This window comes from Bacillus rossius, chromosome 1 (genome assembly GCF_032445375.1).
Source record: "Bacillus rossius redtenbacheri isolate Brsri chromosome 1, Brsri_v3, whole genome shotgun sequence".
NCBI lineage: Eukaryota > Metazoa > Arthropoda > Insecta > Phasmatodea > Bacillidae > Bacillus > Bacillus rossius.
Genome location: NC_086330.1, coordinates 368,178,461 through 368,194,067, shown reverse-complemented (window position 1 = coordinate 368,194,067; position 15,607 = coordinate 368,178,461). Strand labels below are relative to the sequence as shown.

The 15,607-nt window shown below is 40.7% G+C and overlaps 1 protein-coding gene across 1 annotated transcript; it reads right to left on the bottom strand.

Moving 5' to 3' along the window:
* Window positions 1-2,096: 2,096 nt before the first annotated feature.
* Window positions 2,097-12,505, bottom strand: LOC134528409 (XK-related protein 4-like). Its single transcript, XM_063362009.1, has 6 exons — window positions 12,130-12,505; window positions 7,529-7,630; window positions 6,642-6,862; window positions 5,204-5,356; window positions 3,716-3,995; window positions 2,097-2,693 (listed from the first exon to the last, which is right to left on the bottom strand). The coding sequence occupies exons 1-6, from the start codon at window positions 12,417-12,419 to the stop codon at window positions 2,492-2,494; spliced, it is 1,248 nt and encodes a 415-aa protein (XP_063218079.1). The 5' UTR covers window positions 12,420-12,505; the 3' UTR covers window positions 2,097-2,491.
* Between the last annotated feature and the right edge of the window lie 3,102 nt (window positions 12,506-15,607).

The following is a 15,607-nucleotide window of genomic DNA, read 5'->3' as shown; positions in this document are numbered from 1 at the left end:
GTTAAACTATCAAACTGCCTGACAGCAACTTGAAAACTGATTGCTGTTGCACTGTGCTTTATCCTGTCATGTTACTACCTATACAGTGTGTTCTGAATCTAACAGCTGGACCAAAACCATAGTACTACTTGTATGCAAGAATATGTTTTCCCAAATTTTAATGACCTAAAATAACGGTGCAACGCTTATATGAGTGTGATGATAATCTGATAAAACACAGTAACTTTACTGATCACCTGATTACTTGATGTTTCCAAAATGGATAATTGGCCTGATTGGTAAAAGTAATTAGAAAATTAAAAAAAATTAAAAAAAAAAAGGCCAAATATGATAGCAGCAAATCTTAAAATGCCTTGTATCGACATTCAATTTTATGTAACTCTGACGGTCTGTTTTGTTTACACACGGCAAGTTTGTTACTCTTGTCACTCCACATCACTTTTTACAATATTTCATAACATAAAGCAAGCAAACTGTAAACAATCATTATCAATTACTGCACACAAAATTATTAAAAATATACTGACAATGCATTGTGAGGGTACAGAAAACATTTAGTTAGAAACACATTGTACCGATACATGTCCAAACAGAAACAAAGTCTTAAAAACTCTAAAAATAAAAAAAAAGCATTAGCAATTATTAAAAAAAAAATGCAATACAAAGTAGTTTCTAAAGCACAAATAGTTTTAAAAAATTACAAATATATCAAAAGTATACAATAAAATACTTGAGGGAAAATACCGGAGTTAGTCTCAAAGTTAACACATTTCAATAAAGGCAATAAATTAGGCTAAGTTGCATAAAGTTAAAATCCTAGGATAAAAAACTTAACTGAACTCTGCTACAAAAAACGAGACAGTGCTTCCACCATGCATTAAGCAAGCAGATTTTGTTTAGAACATTTTCAACTCCAACCAAATAAAAAAAAATTTACATACAAACACCTGTTTCCAAAAGAGTAGCTAAATGTCAGTATTTTCTTTCCAGGAACAACCTGACAAGTTTCAAGCAGATCAAAGATGTGTCAGATCACGGAACATCGAGACAATAGTTTGGCCACGTTCCTGTGTGTTTCCTGTTTAGCTCAAAGGCAAACATGTTAGGCAGTTACATCGGCAAAGGACGGATTACACAACACAGGCCATATAACCGACCAAAAATCTATACATTTACGGGTTTATCATATACAAAACAAAAAACAATTTTACATGTCGCATAAAGGTATTATCTTTAAAACAAAAAAAAGTGAGCTAGGTATAAATTAATCATTATAATTAATAATAAAAGTGTTGTACAGTGCAGTCCTAAGGGCAGAGTGCATGATTATTCAGTTCCTGACGATGCAGCCAGACACAAAAAATAATCAAACTGAGCAAAAACTGGACAACATTAATATTTCTGGGCAAACCCGCAAAATTTTAAATAGGGGAATGTCTCAATTTATATGAAATATAGCATGTTTGGTGCAGGTCATTTCTAACTCAGAACCTTGCTGTAACAAGTATGGCGGTGGGAGTGCATTCTAGGTATGTAGCACTTAAAATAGGTAACTAAAACAATGCACAAAGATCCACATGTAAAACTACAAGTAATAGTATTAAAAAGTTATTTTTTGCTACACTCATTACGTTAGTGAATTTAAAAGGGCAAGAACACGTAAACAAAACGACCACCAATCACAGAAGAAAAAAAAAGCAGAGTAACTTCAGGCAGCTAATGCTCCAGCTGAACAAATCCCTAGTCCCTGGTTGCAACAGTCGCTCTTGCAAGGTTTTCAAACGTTGCTGCAGTAAGGTTCTAGCTAGGGGTAGACAGAATCACGATCTGAATAATCTGTTATTGAATTATTAACTCACGGAAAAGAAATTGTATCAAACATTCAAAATTCCAAAAGCTAATTTTTTACTTTTTTTTCCCTTATCTTTATAAAAACATCGTACATTAAAGGGAGGCTCTTCTTACCTCTGGGCTCTAATTCATACTCTGCTAAGTTTACAAAATAGGCTCTAGGGAAGGATGGTTCTATGGTCCCAGCCAACAGATTGCTGTAAGGGATAGTTGTGCGAGGAGGAAGAAATCCATTTCTCCAGCGATAATCAATGAACAGCGGGATCTCATTACGAAGTACCTATCTTTTCAGGATTTCTCACGTTAAAAAACACGTTTTTCAGATCACTGCAAAAAAGGGACTACATTTAGTTACAATAGCAAGTACTTCCGTTATCAAGAAGTTTGTAACCAAAGATAATGGGCTGAATCATGTGTTAGCAAAGTGAAGGCGAAAAAAAAAAAGCAGAGACTAATACGGATTGCGGGCTCTCACGACCAACCGTTACTCGGCTTCCGTCAAAGGCGAAAACGACGACCGCAAGGTCGACCGGAAACGTCTTGTGAAACATTCGCCTTGAAAGCGGCTGGAACCCAGAAGCCGAGCAACTCCGCAAGGCAACAACTGGTACGAACCCCGGCAGGCCGTGCTCGCCGGGGCTCAGAGGGAGGGGGAGCACTGCTTGCCGTGCTCCGGCTCCGAGAAGTCCACGCTCTTGCGGATGAAGGTGGCGGTGCCGCTGGGGTGGAAGTGGCGGTAGTAGGCCAGCATGAACGCCAGCGCCAGCAGGAACGCTGACACCTGCGCCACCACCGCACCGTAGTACAGGAACGGGTTGGGCACGGAGCTGCTGGCCACGCACCTGCGGGCAGCACGCACGAGCGCGGCTCAGCTGTCCGCCCGGCACGGTCCCCCGTCGCTTCACAGCCTAGTTCGAGATCATCTACATTCCCGACGCTTCCCGACTTCACCGAAACCACACATTCAAGCGACGTTCATGACTTACGGGTGTAGGTCACATTCCAGGTCAGCATTTTATTTTCAAATTTAACGCAGTTAAACTTTGACTTTTTTTTTAGAGGCCGGACTTTGACAAAATTAAAATAATTATGCTAGCAAATTTTAATTTTTAAACATTTTTGTGCTGTATGGATAAAGAGAACCTAAAGGAATAATTAACTACGAAGGAATGCTGGTGGCAATTGCGTGATATGGTTTAAAATTCTTCCAGAAAATTTTTTTTTTTGCCTTATAAAATCATAAAAAAACTTGATTTTATAAAGCCAGGTAAATTCATATTTTTTCTGAAAGGTATTAAACTACATTACATAGCAGCCAGTACAATTATTGACTTTAAAAATGAAAAGTTCCATTTTTATATTCCATTTAATTATCTTTATCTATACTACACAAAAAATGTTAAAAATGCATCTTTGGAAGTTAATTATGCAAAAAGTATGCTATGTATATATATTTTTTTTCATTTTGCTACACAAAACGTCAGCAATTTTAACCATGTGGAACGTAAATATATAACATAATGACCATGAATGGGACAAACACCCTTAATTAGTTTTCATTAAATTATAATCATTTACCGACAATTTTCCATATTCATGACAACTTCTCTAACCATAGACCAGAACGAGAAACATAAACATGGGTGTTTGAGCAATGCATGATCTAACGTGAAGCACAAAACATTTTTTTTCAATCAAATTAATTTATAAACAACAGTATTAAAAAAAAATTTAAAAAAAAAGTAGTGTTCAACATGCAATGACTTTGCGTACGCGTGGACACACAAACAGTTCCCCTACGAAGCAAGACGGCGTGCCTGTGTGGTTCTGTGACGGGAACGTGCGGACTGGAGGAAGCACTGACCAGACGACCAGAGCGCCGGTGTTCTCCAGGAAGAACACGAGGTAGTAGGCGAGGTAGGCGTAGCGGGTGGGCCCGTCGCGCGGCGAGATGAACGCCAGCACGTAGGCCAGCCCCAGCACGGCGCTGAACAGCACCTCCTCGCAGCGGCTGGTGCACACGGCCGTCTGGTGGCGCCCCACGGCCAGCCACAGCGACATGAAGCCCCAGTGCACGAGGCACAGCGCGCCCATCCAGGCGGGGAACAGCGACGCCAGCAGGCTCAGCGCCAGCACCCGGGACACTGCGACGACACGCCCCCCACTCTTCGTCGCGACACAACTAACTGCACGACAGCTGGGTTATCATTGAAAGATTTGTGCGACGGGAGCGCATGACTTGATGTAAGCTTTTGGACATACGCCGTTGCTAAGAACGTTTTCTGTTGAAGAAAAACCAAAAACTAAAAAAATAAAAAAATAAAGAAATTAATAAAACCCAAAAAAGACAAGTTGTTTCTGTTTTGGTAAATCTATAGCGGTTCGTTTCGTCTTTTCGTCTTGTCGTGTTTTTGTCTCGTTTCAACTGTTGTGCTGAATTATTTTGGGTTCAATATTTTTGTGCTGTCATCATTTGTGGGGTTTCTTTATCGTTCTATTCTGTTTCGGAAAACTATTGTTTGTTTCGTCTTTTCGTTTTGTCGTGTATTTGTTTCGTTTCAACCATTGTGCTGAATTATTTTTGGGTTCAATATTTCTGTGTCATCATTTGTGGTTTTTTTTCGTTCTCTTAGTACACTTTTCTTTGTTTTTCTTTGTTTTGTTGTGGTGTTCATACCCTTGTTGACAACAGCAATTTTTTGCTTAATTTTGTGTTTTTGTCTTTTTTTTTGGGTTTTATTAATTTATTTCTTTAATTTATTAATTTTTAGATTTTCTTCAACAGAAAACGTTCTTAGCAATGGCGTATGTCCAAAAACTTACATCAAGTTACACAACAGCTGGGTTTGCGAAACACACCACACAAACAGGAATTGAAAAGGTGTCCTCAAAACACGGAAACAAAAGCATATTCTTTTAGATCATGTAATTGTTTCGCATTCTAGATTTGTCAAACAAACCGGAATCATATTTATCCTATCCAACATTCTTGAGTAGTTGCCCGTAATTGGTGAGATCGTGAAACAAGCCTTTGCATCAGGCACGAAAATGTTGGTTTTTTTTTTGTTTGCTAAACTCAACAGTTTGAAACTACTGACTGCTAAGACAACTCCTGAATTAATAATACAACACCACAGCTGTGATGTCACATCGTATAAAAGCATGTTTGGCTCTTGACTGGTGTGCAAAAACATTGACATGAATCCGAGAGACAATGATGATAAAATTAATTACTGGCAGTGGCAAAGGCAAAATCATCCGTCAAACGTTTGACGACAGTGAAGACGTGGAATCCCCCTGACAACGACAACGGGCAACGTTCGTCAGCGGTGCGGTACGGCCCGACACTCACCCGTGCTCATGAGGTGCCAGCAGAACTGCATGAGCGCCCCCTGCCACGACAGCTTCTCCTTGTCGTCCCGCGCGAAGCGCACGGAGCGGTGGTACGACGTGAGCGACCACGCCACGGACAGCAGGGAGCAGATCACAGCCCAGCCTTGCAGGGCTGCGGCACACGTCAGCTGGTGGACACATCTAATCGTTCGTGCCCTCTTGTGCGGTAAAAAAAATTAAGGAGCTTTTAAGGACACCTAAATTCATCGACTTCACCACTTTCAAGAGGTAGAAAACTTTCAACAAAATCCTTTAAGGAAAAAACACTGTTAAATAGTTAATGCACATAAAATAAATTTGTTCTATTGTTCCATTCTTACAGATTAACCCTTCATCCCCTTTACAATTGTCCAGAATCGTCTCTGGAACACTGATCTGACCCAAGCCCCAACATTTAATTTGATCGTAAGACAGTAAAACACAAGTATTTAGTTCAAAGGTGGTACACAATAAAGCAAAGAACAAACTCCATTTTTTTTTTACATAGAATGGAACCACGTGGCCCGAAATTCTCCAAATGTACTGGGCATACGCAAAGCGTTCTTTGCTGCAAGAACAAAAAAAAAAAAAAAAAACCATTACCATACTTGCATTTATATATTACTTTCAAGCTGTCTATTAACAAGATTTTAAAGATTCTTAATGCAATTTAAGGACTTAAGAGCCCTTATACAATTAAAGAAAATTTAAGGACATACAAAGTGCGACAGGAGGCATATAAAGATTAATAGTGTGACATATTTATCATTGAGTGTTATTCAACGCATTTATATTACGTAAAGTATATTTTCCTACACAAATTTTGGAACACATTAAATAAATTAGCATTGCTATTTATGGAAACTAATACTTCAGAATACGCTATTTCAAATAACGTGAGCATTTTTAGAAACGAATTAGTCGAGCTAAGTGAGGGATACCTGTATCAGCAAACACTATTTGGAAGACATGACAGTCTTACAAAAATATAGAAAGACATTATTTATAGTTTTGTAATTTATTAAATGTCTCATTGTTATTATTCTTAAATGTATTGGATTATTACTTTTGGAAATATTAAATAATATTTTCAAAACAATTAATATTTTGTTTATCCTCGTGCATCATACTAAATTTATTGGTTACTGTACAGAATAGAACATCAAAAATTTTTTTTTGCAAGATAAGTAATATTAATTTATATGTGTCAGGCCCACTGGCGGATCCAGGATTTTGGTTTGGGAGGGGCTTGACCCAGCTGAGGCTAGGCTTTATCGAGGCAAACACTAAAACAATAGTGGACCCAGATGCTTTTGGAGGGGGCTTGAGCCCCTGAGGCCCCCCCTCTGGATCCGCTACTGGTCAGGCCCTCCGATCAGTTTCAGAGAGAGTGCAGTCGGCGAGCGGCGAGGACGGACCTTGCAGGGACGACGCCCTCTGCTGGTTGGCGTGGAAGATGAGGATCATGAGCTGCAGCACGGCCTGGGGCGCCGCGTGCAGGAAGCAGTGGAACAGCCGCAGCAGCGCCGCGTCGGAGTCCTCGTCCAGCATCTTGCGGTACAGCTTCTGCTGCCGCTTCCTGTCGCCCATGCGCCCCGCCGCCGCGCTCTGCAGGCCGTACGACAGCGTGTCGCAGTACCTGCGCACGCCGCACCGCCCCTCGTCATCGCGCTGGATGATATCGGGAAACCCCCGCTACGACAATGAGCCTTCTCCCTGTGGCCAGCGTGCACACACGTTTTGGGCTTGACAACATTTGAAATCTAACAGTGACAATTGGTTTATAAAAACACTCATACTGCAACAGAGTAAAAAGGGGTCACGTTGTTTGAAATTTCATGCATATTTATTAATTATTCCCAAAAAAAAATTCTAAAAAAAAAAATATGTGAGCGAGTCTTTCAGTACTCGCAAGGATACAACGTGTTTACCATGTTTACGAAAGCACTATGTATGGATGTGTGTCCGCCATTTTTTAAGGTCACAATTCCGTTCATATTAAATACGCTAGACTCAACAAGACGATTTATTTGCAACAATAACAAATTCATCAAAAAAATTTTTTTACCACTGTTGAAACAAAAATCCAGTTCAAACACACAGGTATACAAAAATCCCATTGCAAATTCTACAGCAACATCAATTAAATCAAATACCAGAATCTTCCTTTGCCCAAATAAAAATTACATATTCAGATGTATGAAGGACTGCTTCCCGAGTGACAGAACACATGCTTGTTGTGGAGTACCGTGCTGACTAATGTAAATGACAAATGTCACTCAACGCAGGGTGTGCAGTATCCTACCTTAGTAGGGGTGCCAACTGCAGCATCAGTAATATTATTCTCAGGACCCACTTCCACAGCGGGGGCTTGGGGAGCGAAGGCTCATCTGCGTCCATGATGTACCTGGAAAACAAACAATTGACAACAAGTGTGCACAGTTACACAAAACAAAACATCATGACAAACATCAACAACATTGGTTACACATTTGTAAATAGGCTTATGTTAGGTTTTAGCCCCTGTCCCCTTCCAACCTCCAGGGATACGACACAAAATTACGTTAACTAACGGCCAAAATTCAAAATTACTAAACATAAATAAATGTAGCAAAACTGCAGAGTAAATTGGGGACAAATGTAACAGAGGATACAGTCCAGCCCTTTCAGAGAAAATAAGTGCACATGACTTTCTATTGTATTATATATTATACTAGATAATGCCCGGCATGCGTTGAAATGCCTCAATCAATTTTTTTTTTGTAATTTTTTAAATGTATACTAAGCATCTCTCTTTATCTCTCTAATTCTCTATCTCTCTATGTATATCTCTATAACTCTATCTTTCTATTTATATCTCTATCTCTATATATCTTTCTACATATATATCTCTATATATCTTTCTAGCGGACCCGACAGACATTGTCCTGCCCAAATGTACATATGGCTGTAAGTATTTCTACGCTGGACATTTTGTATTTTCTCATTATACATACCCCTCCTCTTGGGCACGCCACTGCCGTTAACAAAAACCTTTCCATGTTTACGCAGAAGGCAACAACAATGCAAAAGCCCGTTGCCATGGAGGCTAATTATCAACAATGCTTAGTTTTTTTGCTTTTAAAGCCTGTTTTTTTTAGTTTTTTTCTAAACTCAGAATCAAGATAAAATATCCAATTGTGAATCCAAACCATCCTCGAATCCCCGTGAACTCGCACAAAAAATTTCATCAAAATCGGTCCAGCCGTCTAGGAGGAGTTCAGTGACATACACATGCACACAAGAAATATATATATAAAGATATATATTATATATTTTAAAATATGGCAATACTTATGTTCAGGTGTGCATTTGACAAAAATTACAAATGTTCTTTGATTTGGATGTGTCACCAATCTACCTATTTTTACATCTGTACAATTTGCATCTCTGGACGACTCATAAACGAAAAGATTTCAAAAGTGTATCTAGTTGAAACAATTATTGAACTTGCAGATTTGACACCAACAGTACTGTTCAAAGCCATAACTGCAATCACGTAATGAAAATTAATTTCCAAAGTTTAATTTTGTAAAAGAGTATTTGCGCAGCACACCTGGTGTAAAGCCCACCTCCCCACTTCAGAAACACAGTAGCTCGCGGCAACGATTACACTGCGGGCGCGGCGCGCAGCCAGTTTGTTGCGCGAGGCTTATTTACACTGAGCGCGCAATGCCTCGTGCTGCCAGCCACAAACTGTCTCGTGGAGGACAATGTGAGTTCCAAATTACTATAAAAGTTTATGCAAGCTGTTGAAATGCTAAACGTACTGAACTGGTTTCTAATAACAATGCGCGCCACAGCGAACAAAGCCAGTTCCGTGTCTCGGCACTCGCAAACTGGAAACGAGTGATCTGTTACGGCGAACAAACAAATGCTGGACCGATCTCACTTTACTCAGCACGGAGGCGCAGCCAGCGTCCAAGCGATCGAGCCAGCTCTCGTGGCCGTGCAGAAGACCTGCACTATGAGACCAGTCCACAGCACGCCACTCACGGACGTGTGTTCACTCTCAAGTCTCATGATAAAGTCCTTATCTGCCGCACAGTGCGCATCACTCACGCGTCCCATCAAGCACACCGGAATGCTTGCCTAAGACCCCACGTACACACTACTGTACAGATTCTGGTACGCCTGTCCCTACTGTGGTGGCACACCAAAAACTAAATTAAAATACTATAAAATCTTAAAAAATATATTCCAGCAAAAAACATGCATACTTTAAATTACAAATAAGCAGAGTTATAAATTTTTAGCAAGTCAAAATAAATTACAAGATTTACAAACAATTAGAATGGAATTGATAGCGTATCTACTAAGGAAAATACAATTTTTTTTTTTTTTTAATTCTACCCCTTATTTTTAAACCCCTTACAGGAATTGTTCATCTAATCAAAAATTGTTTCAAACAAAAGTTTTAGATAAAAATTATAAGATTAATACAAAATTTGTAGGATTTTGATGTGACTATGAAGGGAGTAGGTAACGATTTTTTTGTCCTCCAACCCTTGATTTTTCAACCCCTTGCAGTTATGGTTGGTCGTATCAGAAACTTGTTCAGACAAAATATTCTGGTATTACTTTTAAGAGATATAATATATTCAAATTAATGTGATATTATCCATATTATATGGGAATTACAGCAAGTACGTTGGAAGATCTTGCACAGAAAATAAATTGCAAAATAAGAGAGAATTATGATTGAAGGTTGAAAAATATCCTTTTTATTCAACTTACGTTCATAATTCATTATTATATGACAATATTTTTTTTATGTACTACAGGATCTTCTGACGTAATGAACTAAAACAGCAAGCATCATGTACCACAGGATCAAGCCAACAGGATCATGTCATTGGGATCAAGGTTAAACCAATATATGAAACAGAATAATTAGCGTATTTTTTATCCTCATAGTTGGCTACAGTTGTGCTGATTAAAGATACACACGATCGCAGGTAAACAATGACTGTCAACGGCAGTGTGATAACACAGGTATTGTAATGTAAGCTTTAAACTGTTATTTTTCACGAACCAGTAGGAATTAAGAAACCACGTTTTCAGGGTAAATTAAGGGACATCTCTAGTACTTGAAAAACTTTTTCCATTTGTATTTACATTACGTTCCACAAAGCCACGACATCCGATGCTGGTATAGTGATATACGCTATAAACTATCATTTTTCACAAACTATTAAGAATTAAGTAACCATCCCTCCAGGGTAAATTTAGCGAGGTACATATGTAGTTTAGCAGTACTTGCGGAAAAAATGTTAAAAATCCGAAAATACTTTTATTCTATGCTCTTTAACTTCCTCTCTTCATTAAACCTGGCGTAGATACGAAATTCCAAATACTTTAGGAGATATCAAATTTTTTAATTTTCATAGCTGGACAATATTTGTTAAAAAAAATTCAAAAATTCTGATAATGCTTTTATTCTATGCTCTTTAACTTCCTCTTTTCATTAAACCAGGCGGAGATAAGAAATTCCAAATACCTGTGCATTCATGCGGTGTTCAACATTGTTTCTTGTTTACGAGTATGAATTTTTTTTTCCGCGACGTAGGTGAACGACTACATCATTTTCTACTAATGGCAAAGGAATTGTACCCGCCTCTAACTTAGGTGAGTTTTTAACATTTAAAATTTTAATGTTTCATTTGTTATTTGGATATTGTTGCGCAAGTAATAAATAAAAAAATTACGTGAGTTCCTACTGTGCATTACTTGCCCCTGTTTGTTTGGTCAGGTCAGTTACATTATAAATACTTTAAAACTAAACAACCATTAAAATTAATTTACATTATTTTTAATGTCCGCTTAGTTTGAAAGTATTTATAATGTAACTGACCTAACCTAATTGACCATTTTAATAATTAGGCATTCACGAACACACGGAAAAATAAAAAAATGGCTTCGGTCAAATGATTGCACAGGTCTTCTATTGCAAAATAAGAACGGCAATATCTCCTAAAGTATTTGAAATTTATAATCTCTGATGGGTTTAATGAAAAGAGGAAGTTAAAGAGCATAGAATAAAAATATTTTTCGGATTTTTAACATTTTTTTCGCAAATACCACTAAACTACATACTTACCTTTAGGGACGTGCAGTATACGAAAACCATGTTTCTAGATTATTTTCTTTCCATTCTAAAAAGCTTCGATGTCCGATAATTACCCGCAAGTTGAATACAAATGAAAAAAAATTGTACACCAATTTACATAATTTGTTTGTATTGTGATACCAAGTTTTTTTTTATGTCCAGGATATTTCGACATACTAAATTAAAATAGAAAGTTCACGTACCAAAGGTTCAATTTTATCTGTCATGCCATCAGGATCAAGGGATTACATTGGATATGTGATAAGAAACAATTACAGAAAATGTTGAATGACAAGATAGGGGGAAGCATACGGTGGGGAAAGAAAGTCCTGTGATTGAGACTGTGACATCAGGTGGTCCCACTAGGCAGTATTCTGGGATCTCTGATGTTCATAGTAATGATTAATGACTTAGTGGGCAGATACCGCTTTACATGGTTAGAATATTGCATGTTTTATGAAGTACTGGGGATGAGGGAGACTTGGCAATTGTTCCGTGAAACATATCCAATTGTATTACAACATAAAATATTAAAATAAAATAAGCAGTTCAATGTGTTTGTGATAAGGAACTGTACCATCACCTAAATATATTTGATTTTGAAAATTATTTAACTTTACTATAAACTGGATACGCAATAAGAACAATTATCTAACGCCACAGTCCCAATCTCAGGACTTTCTTTCCCCATCATATGCTTCCCCTACCATCTGTCGTTCACTAACATATTCAATAATTCAAGTCCATTCAATACTTACCATCTCATACTAAAGGCTGTTGTAACAAGTGCAGAAAACACGATGAACGTTACAGTTAACGCAAAATACGCCCCTTGCCTGTGGACATGGTAGAAATTTGCCAGCCAACAATCTAATGCGACATCAACGACGTAAGTAATGATTGACAGCGCAATACAAACTGTGTGATAGATCCCAAACGCAGAAGACTTGGTTTCACCATCAAGCTCGTCTACTGCGTTATTGCTACCGTCCTCAATTCGAGCACCAATATTTTCACTTGAAAACCTAACTACAACCGACTCCGCCATTGCCTCTGATTGTTGTCAAATTTTCCTCATTCGGGAATTCTAACGGACTTCGCAAATAAACAGACTATGATTACATCATAATTATCGAGCTATCGAATGTGTTACGATTGTATTGGCGGTTATTTGGACCAAAGAATAATCACAATCAAGGACGATACGATATAGAGTATCACAATATAAGAGTCAACACTTGAAATTTCACCAAATCTTGTTAAACTAAATTTAACATATTAAACATTTTCTTTAATTAATTTTATTGTCTGTACTTATCGTAAAAACCGAAGAAATTAGGATATAAAACTTATAATAGACAACACACAGAATATTTTTGAAACAATCAGCCATGGCCTTTTATAAAGAACTAACCTAACTTTCATAGTTTATCTGTCAGTTTTATTATTATTATTACTTATTAACCTGCAATTGGGCTTTCACCCGGTGGCAGGAACTCCCACTCACTCCCCTCTCCCCCCCCCCTCCATCAGCTTTCTCCTCAGCTCCCTCCCATCCCTGACCTCCACCATTTCCTCCCCCAGCCCATTCCACTCCCTCCCCGTCCTCACCAGGAAGGTGTTCCGCCCTCTCTCTGTCCGCCTCCACACCCTCTGGAGCTTACATCTGTGGTCTCTTCGTCCTCTGTACTCCCCTCTATGTACTTTGCTTCCCAATTGCCCCCATCCCCCTTCCCCCTTCAGCACCTTGAACATCCTGACCAACCTTTCCACTCTTCTTCTCCTCTGTAACGTTTCCCACCCCAACTCCTTAATCATTTCCGTTGGGCTATGCAGTTTCCCATCCTGCCCCTCCCTCCTTCTCCACATTCCCATCACCCACCTAGCCGCTCTGCGCTGTACCCCTTCCAGCTCCTTCACCTCAGTCACCAGGTAGGGGTCCCAGACCGCCGCCGCATACTCCAACATTGGCCTGACCAATGTGGAGTATGCCTTCTCCTTTGTCCTCCTCCCAGCTCCCTGCAGGGTCCTACCAAGCAACCCCAGCGCCTGCCTTCCCCTCCTGACCACCCCCTCTATGTGCTCCGCCCATCCTAGGTCATTTTTCAGTGTCACCCCCAGGTACTTATATCCTGCTGCCTCTCTTATCTCCTGCCCCTTCCAGTAATATACATTTCGTGTGACTTTCCTCCTCTTTGTAAATCTGACAACTTTTGTCTTACCAACATTCAAGGACATTCCATTTTTCTCCGTCCATTGCTCCAACCTTATCAAGTCCTCTGCTAAACATCCCCCTTCCCCCACAACCTCATACACTACACAGTCATCTGCAAATAGCCTCCATCTGGCTTTCATGCCCTCCCCCAGATCGTTTATCATAATTGTGAACAACAGAGGCCCCAGCAGACTCCCCTGTGGCACCCCCGACGTCACTTCCCCCTCCTCGGAGCTTTCCTCGCCCACTCTCACTCTTTGTCTTCTATTCCTCAGGAAATCACCCACCCAGTTTACCACCCTTCCATCCCTCACCAGCAACTCAACCTTTTCCATTAACCTCCTATGGGGGACCTTATCAAACACCTTTTCAAAATCTATAAAGATTGCATCTATCTGCTTCCCCCCGTCCACCGCTTCCACCAGGTCTTCCAACAGCCCAGCCATCTGGGTCTCGCATGAAAACCCCATCCTGAATCCATGCTGCCTGTTATCCACCCACCCCAGATCTTCCATTTCCCCCTTTACGTACCTTCCTACCAACCTCTCCATCACTTTTCCTACACAGGACGTCAAACTGACCGGCCTGTAACTTCCTGGCTCCGCCTTATCATTTCCCCCTTTGTAGATGGGAACTACCACTGCCTCCTTCCATTCCATTGGTAGTTTCCCCTCCTCCAGAGACTGCTTGAAAACCTCCAACAGGTACTTCCCAATCTCCCTATCACCCAACTTCAAATGACTATTCCCTATACCATCTGGCCCAGCTGCCTTTCTCCCTTTCAACCTCCTGATCACCTTAATTACATCTGTCAGTCGCAGCTCAAAGGCCTTCCTGCCCATTAAACTGTCGTCCTCTTTACCCTCCCATGCCTCCCCCTTTGTAAATACTGCCAGATATTGCTCCTGCAGTAAGTCTGCCTTTTCCCTGTCCTCTGTATATTCCTTCCCCCCCTCCTCCACTGAGAACCCCTATTCCCTCCTCACCCTTCACTCTTTTTATGTATCTGTAGAGCTCCGTCCCATTTACCGTCCCCCCTTCCCCCATCAGCTGTTCCATGTAAGCATCCCTTGCTTCCCGCGATTTCCTCCCTAGTTCCTTCCCAAGCGCCTTCATTTCCGCCTCTATCTCCTCTCCCCCAAGCTTCCTTGCCCTCGCATGCAGCCTCCTACATTTCCTTTTCAACACTTTCAACTCCCTTCCATAGTAGGGAGGGTCACCTCCTTGGCCTACCCTCCTCTGAGGTACAAAACGTGTAGCCATCTGCAGCAGAATATTTCTTAAGGCAGCCCATCTACCTTCGAGGTCCTCTATATCTACCCATCTACTGTATTCCCCCTTCAGGAATGCCTCTGCCCCCACTCTATCAGCCTTACCCCAACAGTTTACCACGTTTCCCCTCCTTCCCCTTTTCTCCCTCCAGCCCACGTCTAACTCCACTACTGGGATCCTGTGGTCACTGATGCCCTCCATTACCACACTTCCCCTGACCGCCTCCATTGGTCTCACAAGTACCACATCCAACAGGTTCCCGTCATCCTGCTCTCCTCTCCTGGCACCTTTTCTGGTGCTTTCAGTCACCACCTGCTCCAGTCCTCTGTTTGCCAGTTGAGATGCCCATCTCTGTTCCCTTGACCCCATCCCCTCTGGCCCCTTTTCCCATGCCACCCCTGGCATGTTCAGATCCCCCGCCACTATCACCCACTTGCCTTCCCCTAGCATGTCCAACCTGTCCTGCACCTCCCGTATGGCTTCATCCCCTTGCCCTGGTGGCCGGTACACCGCAATCAGCCGTACATTTTTCTCTCCTACCTGGAACTGCATCTCCAATAACTCCGCTCTCCCCCCAACCCATACAACCCTACCACAGAGTCCCTCTCGCATGCACACCATTACCCCTCCTCCATTCCTGTTTCTGTCCCTTCTAAATATTTCAAAGTGTGCTCTCTTCAGTTCCCCATCTCTAATTTCCTCGTCCAACCATGTCTCCACCGCTACAATGATATCCGCCCCATAGGCTT

Bases quoted from the DNA above. Each gene is read 5' to 3' on its own strand.
- LOC134528409 (XM_063362009.1), bottom strand. From the start codon at position 12,419: ATGGCGGAGTCGGTTGTAGTTAGGTTTTCAAGTGAAAATATTGGTGCT. The intron at 7,631-12,129 runs GTAAGTATTGAA...TTTGTTTTCCAG, and splicing joins ACAGCCTTTAGTATGAGATG to GTACATCATGGACGCAGATG. The intron at 3,996-5,203 runs GTGAGTGTCGGG...GTGTCGTCGCAG, and splicing joins CTGGCACCTCATGAGCACGG to TGTCCCGGGTGCTGGCGCTG.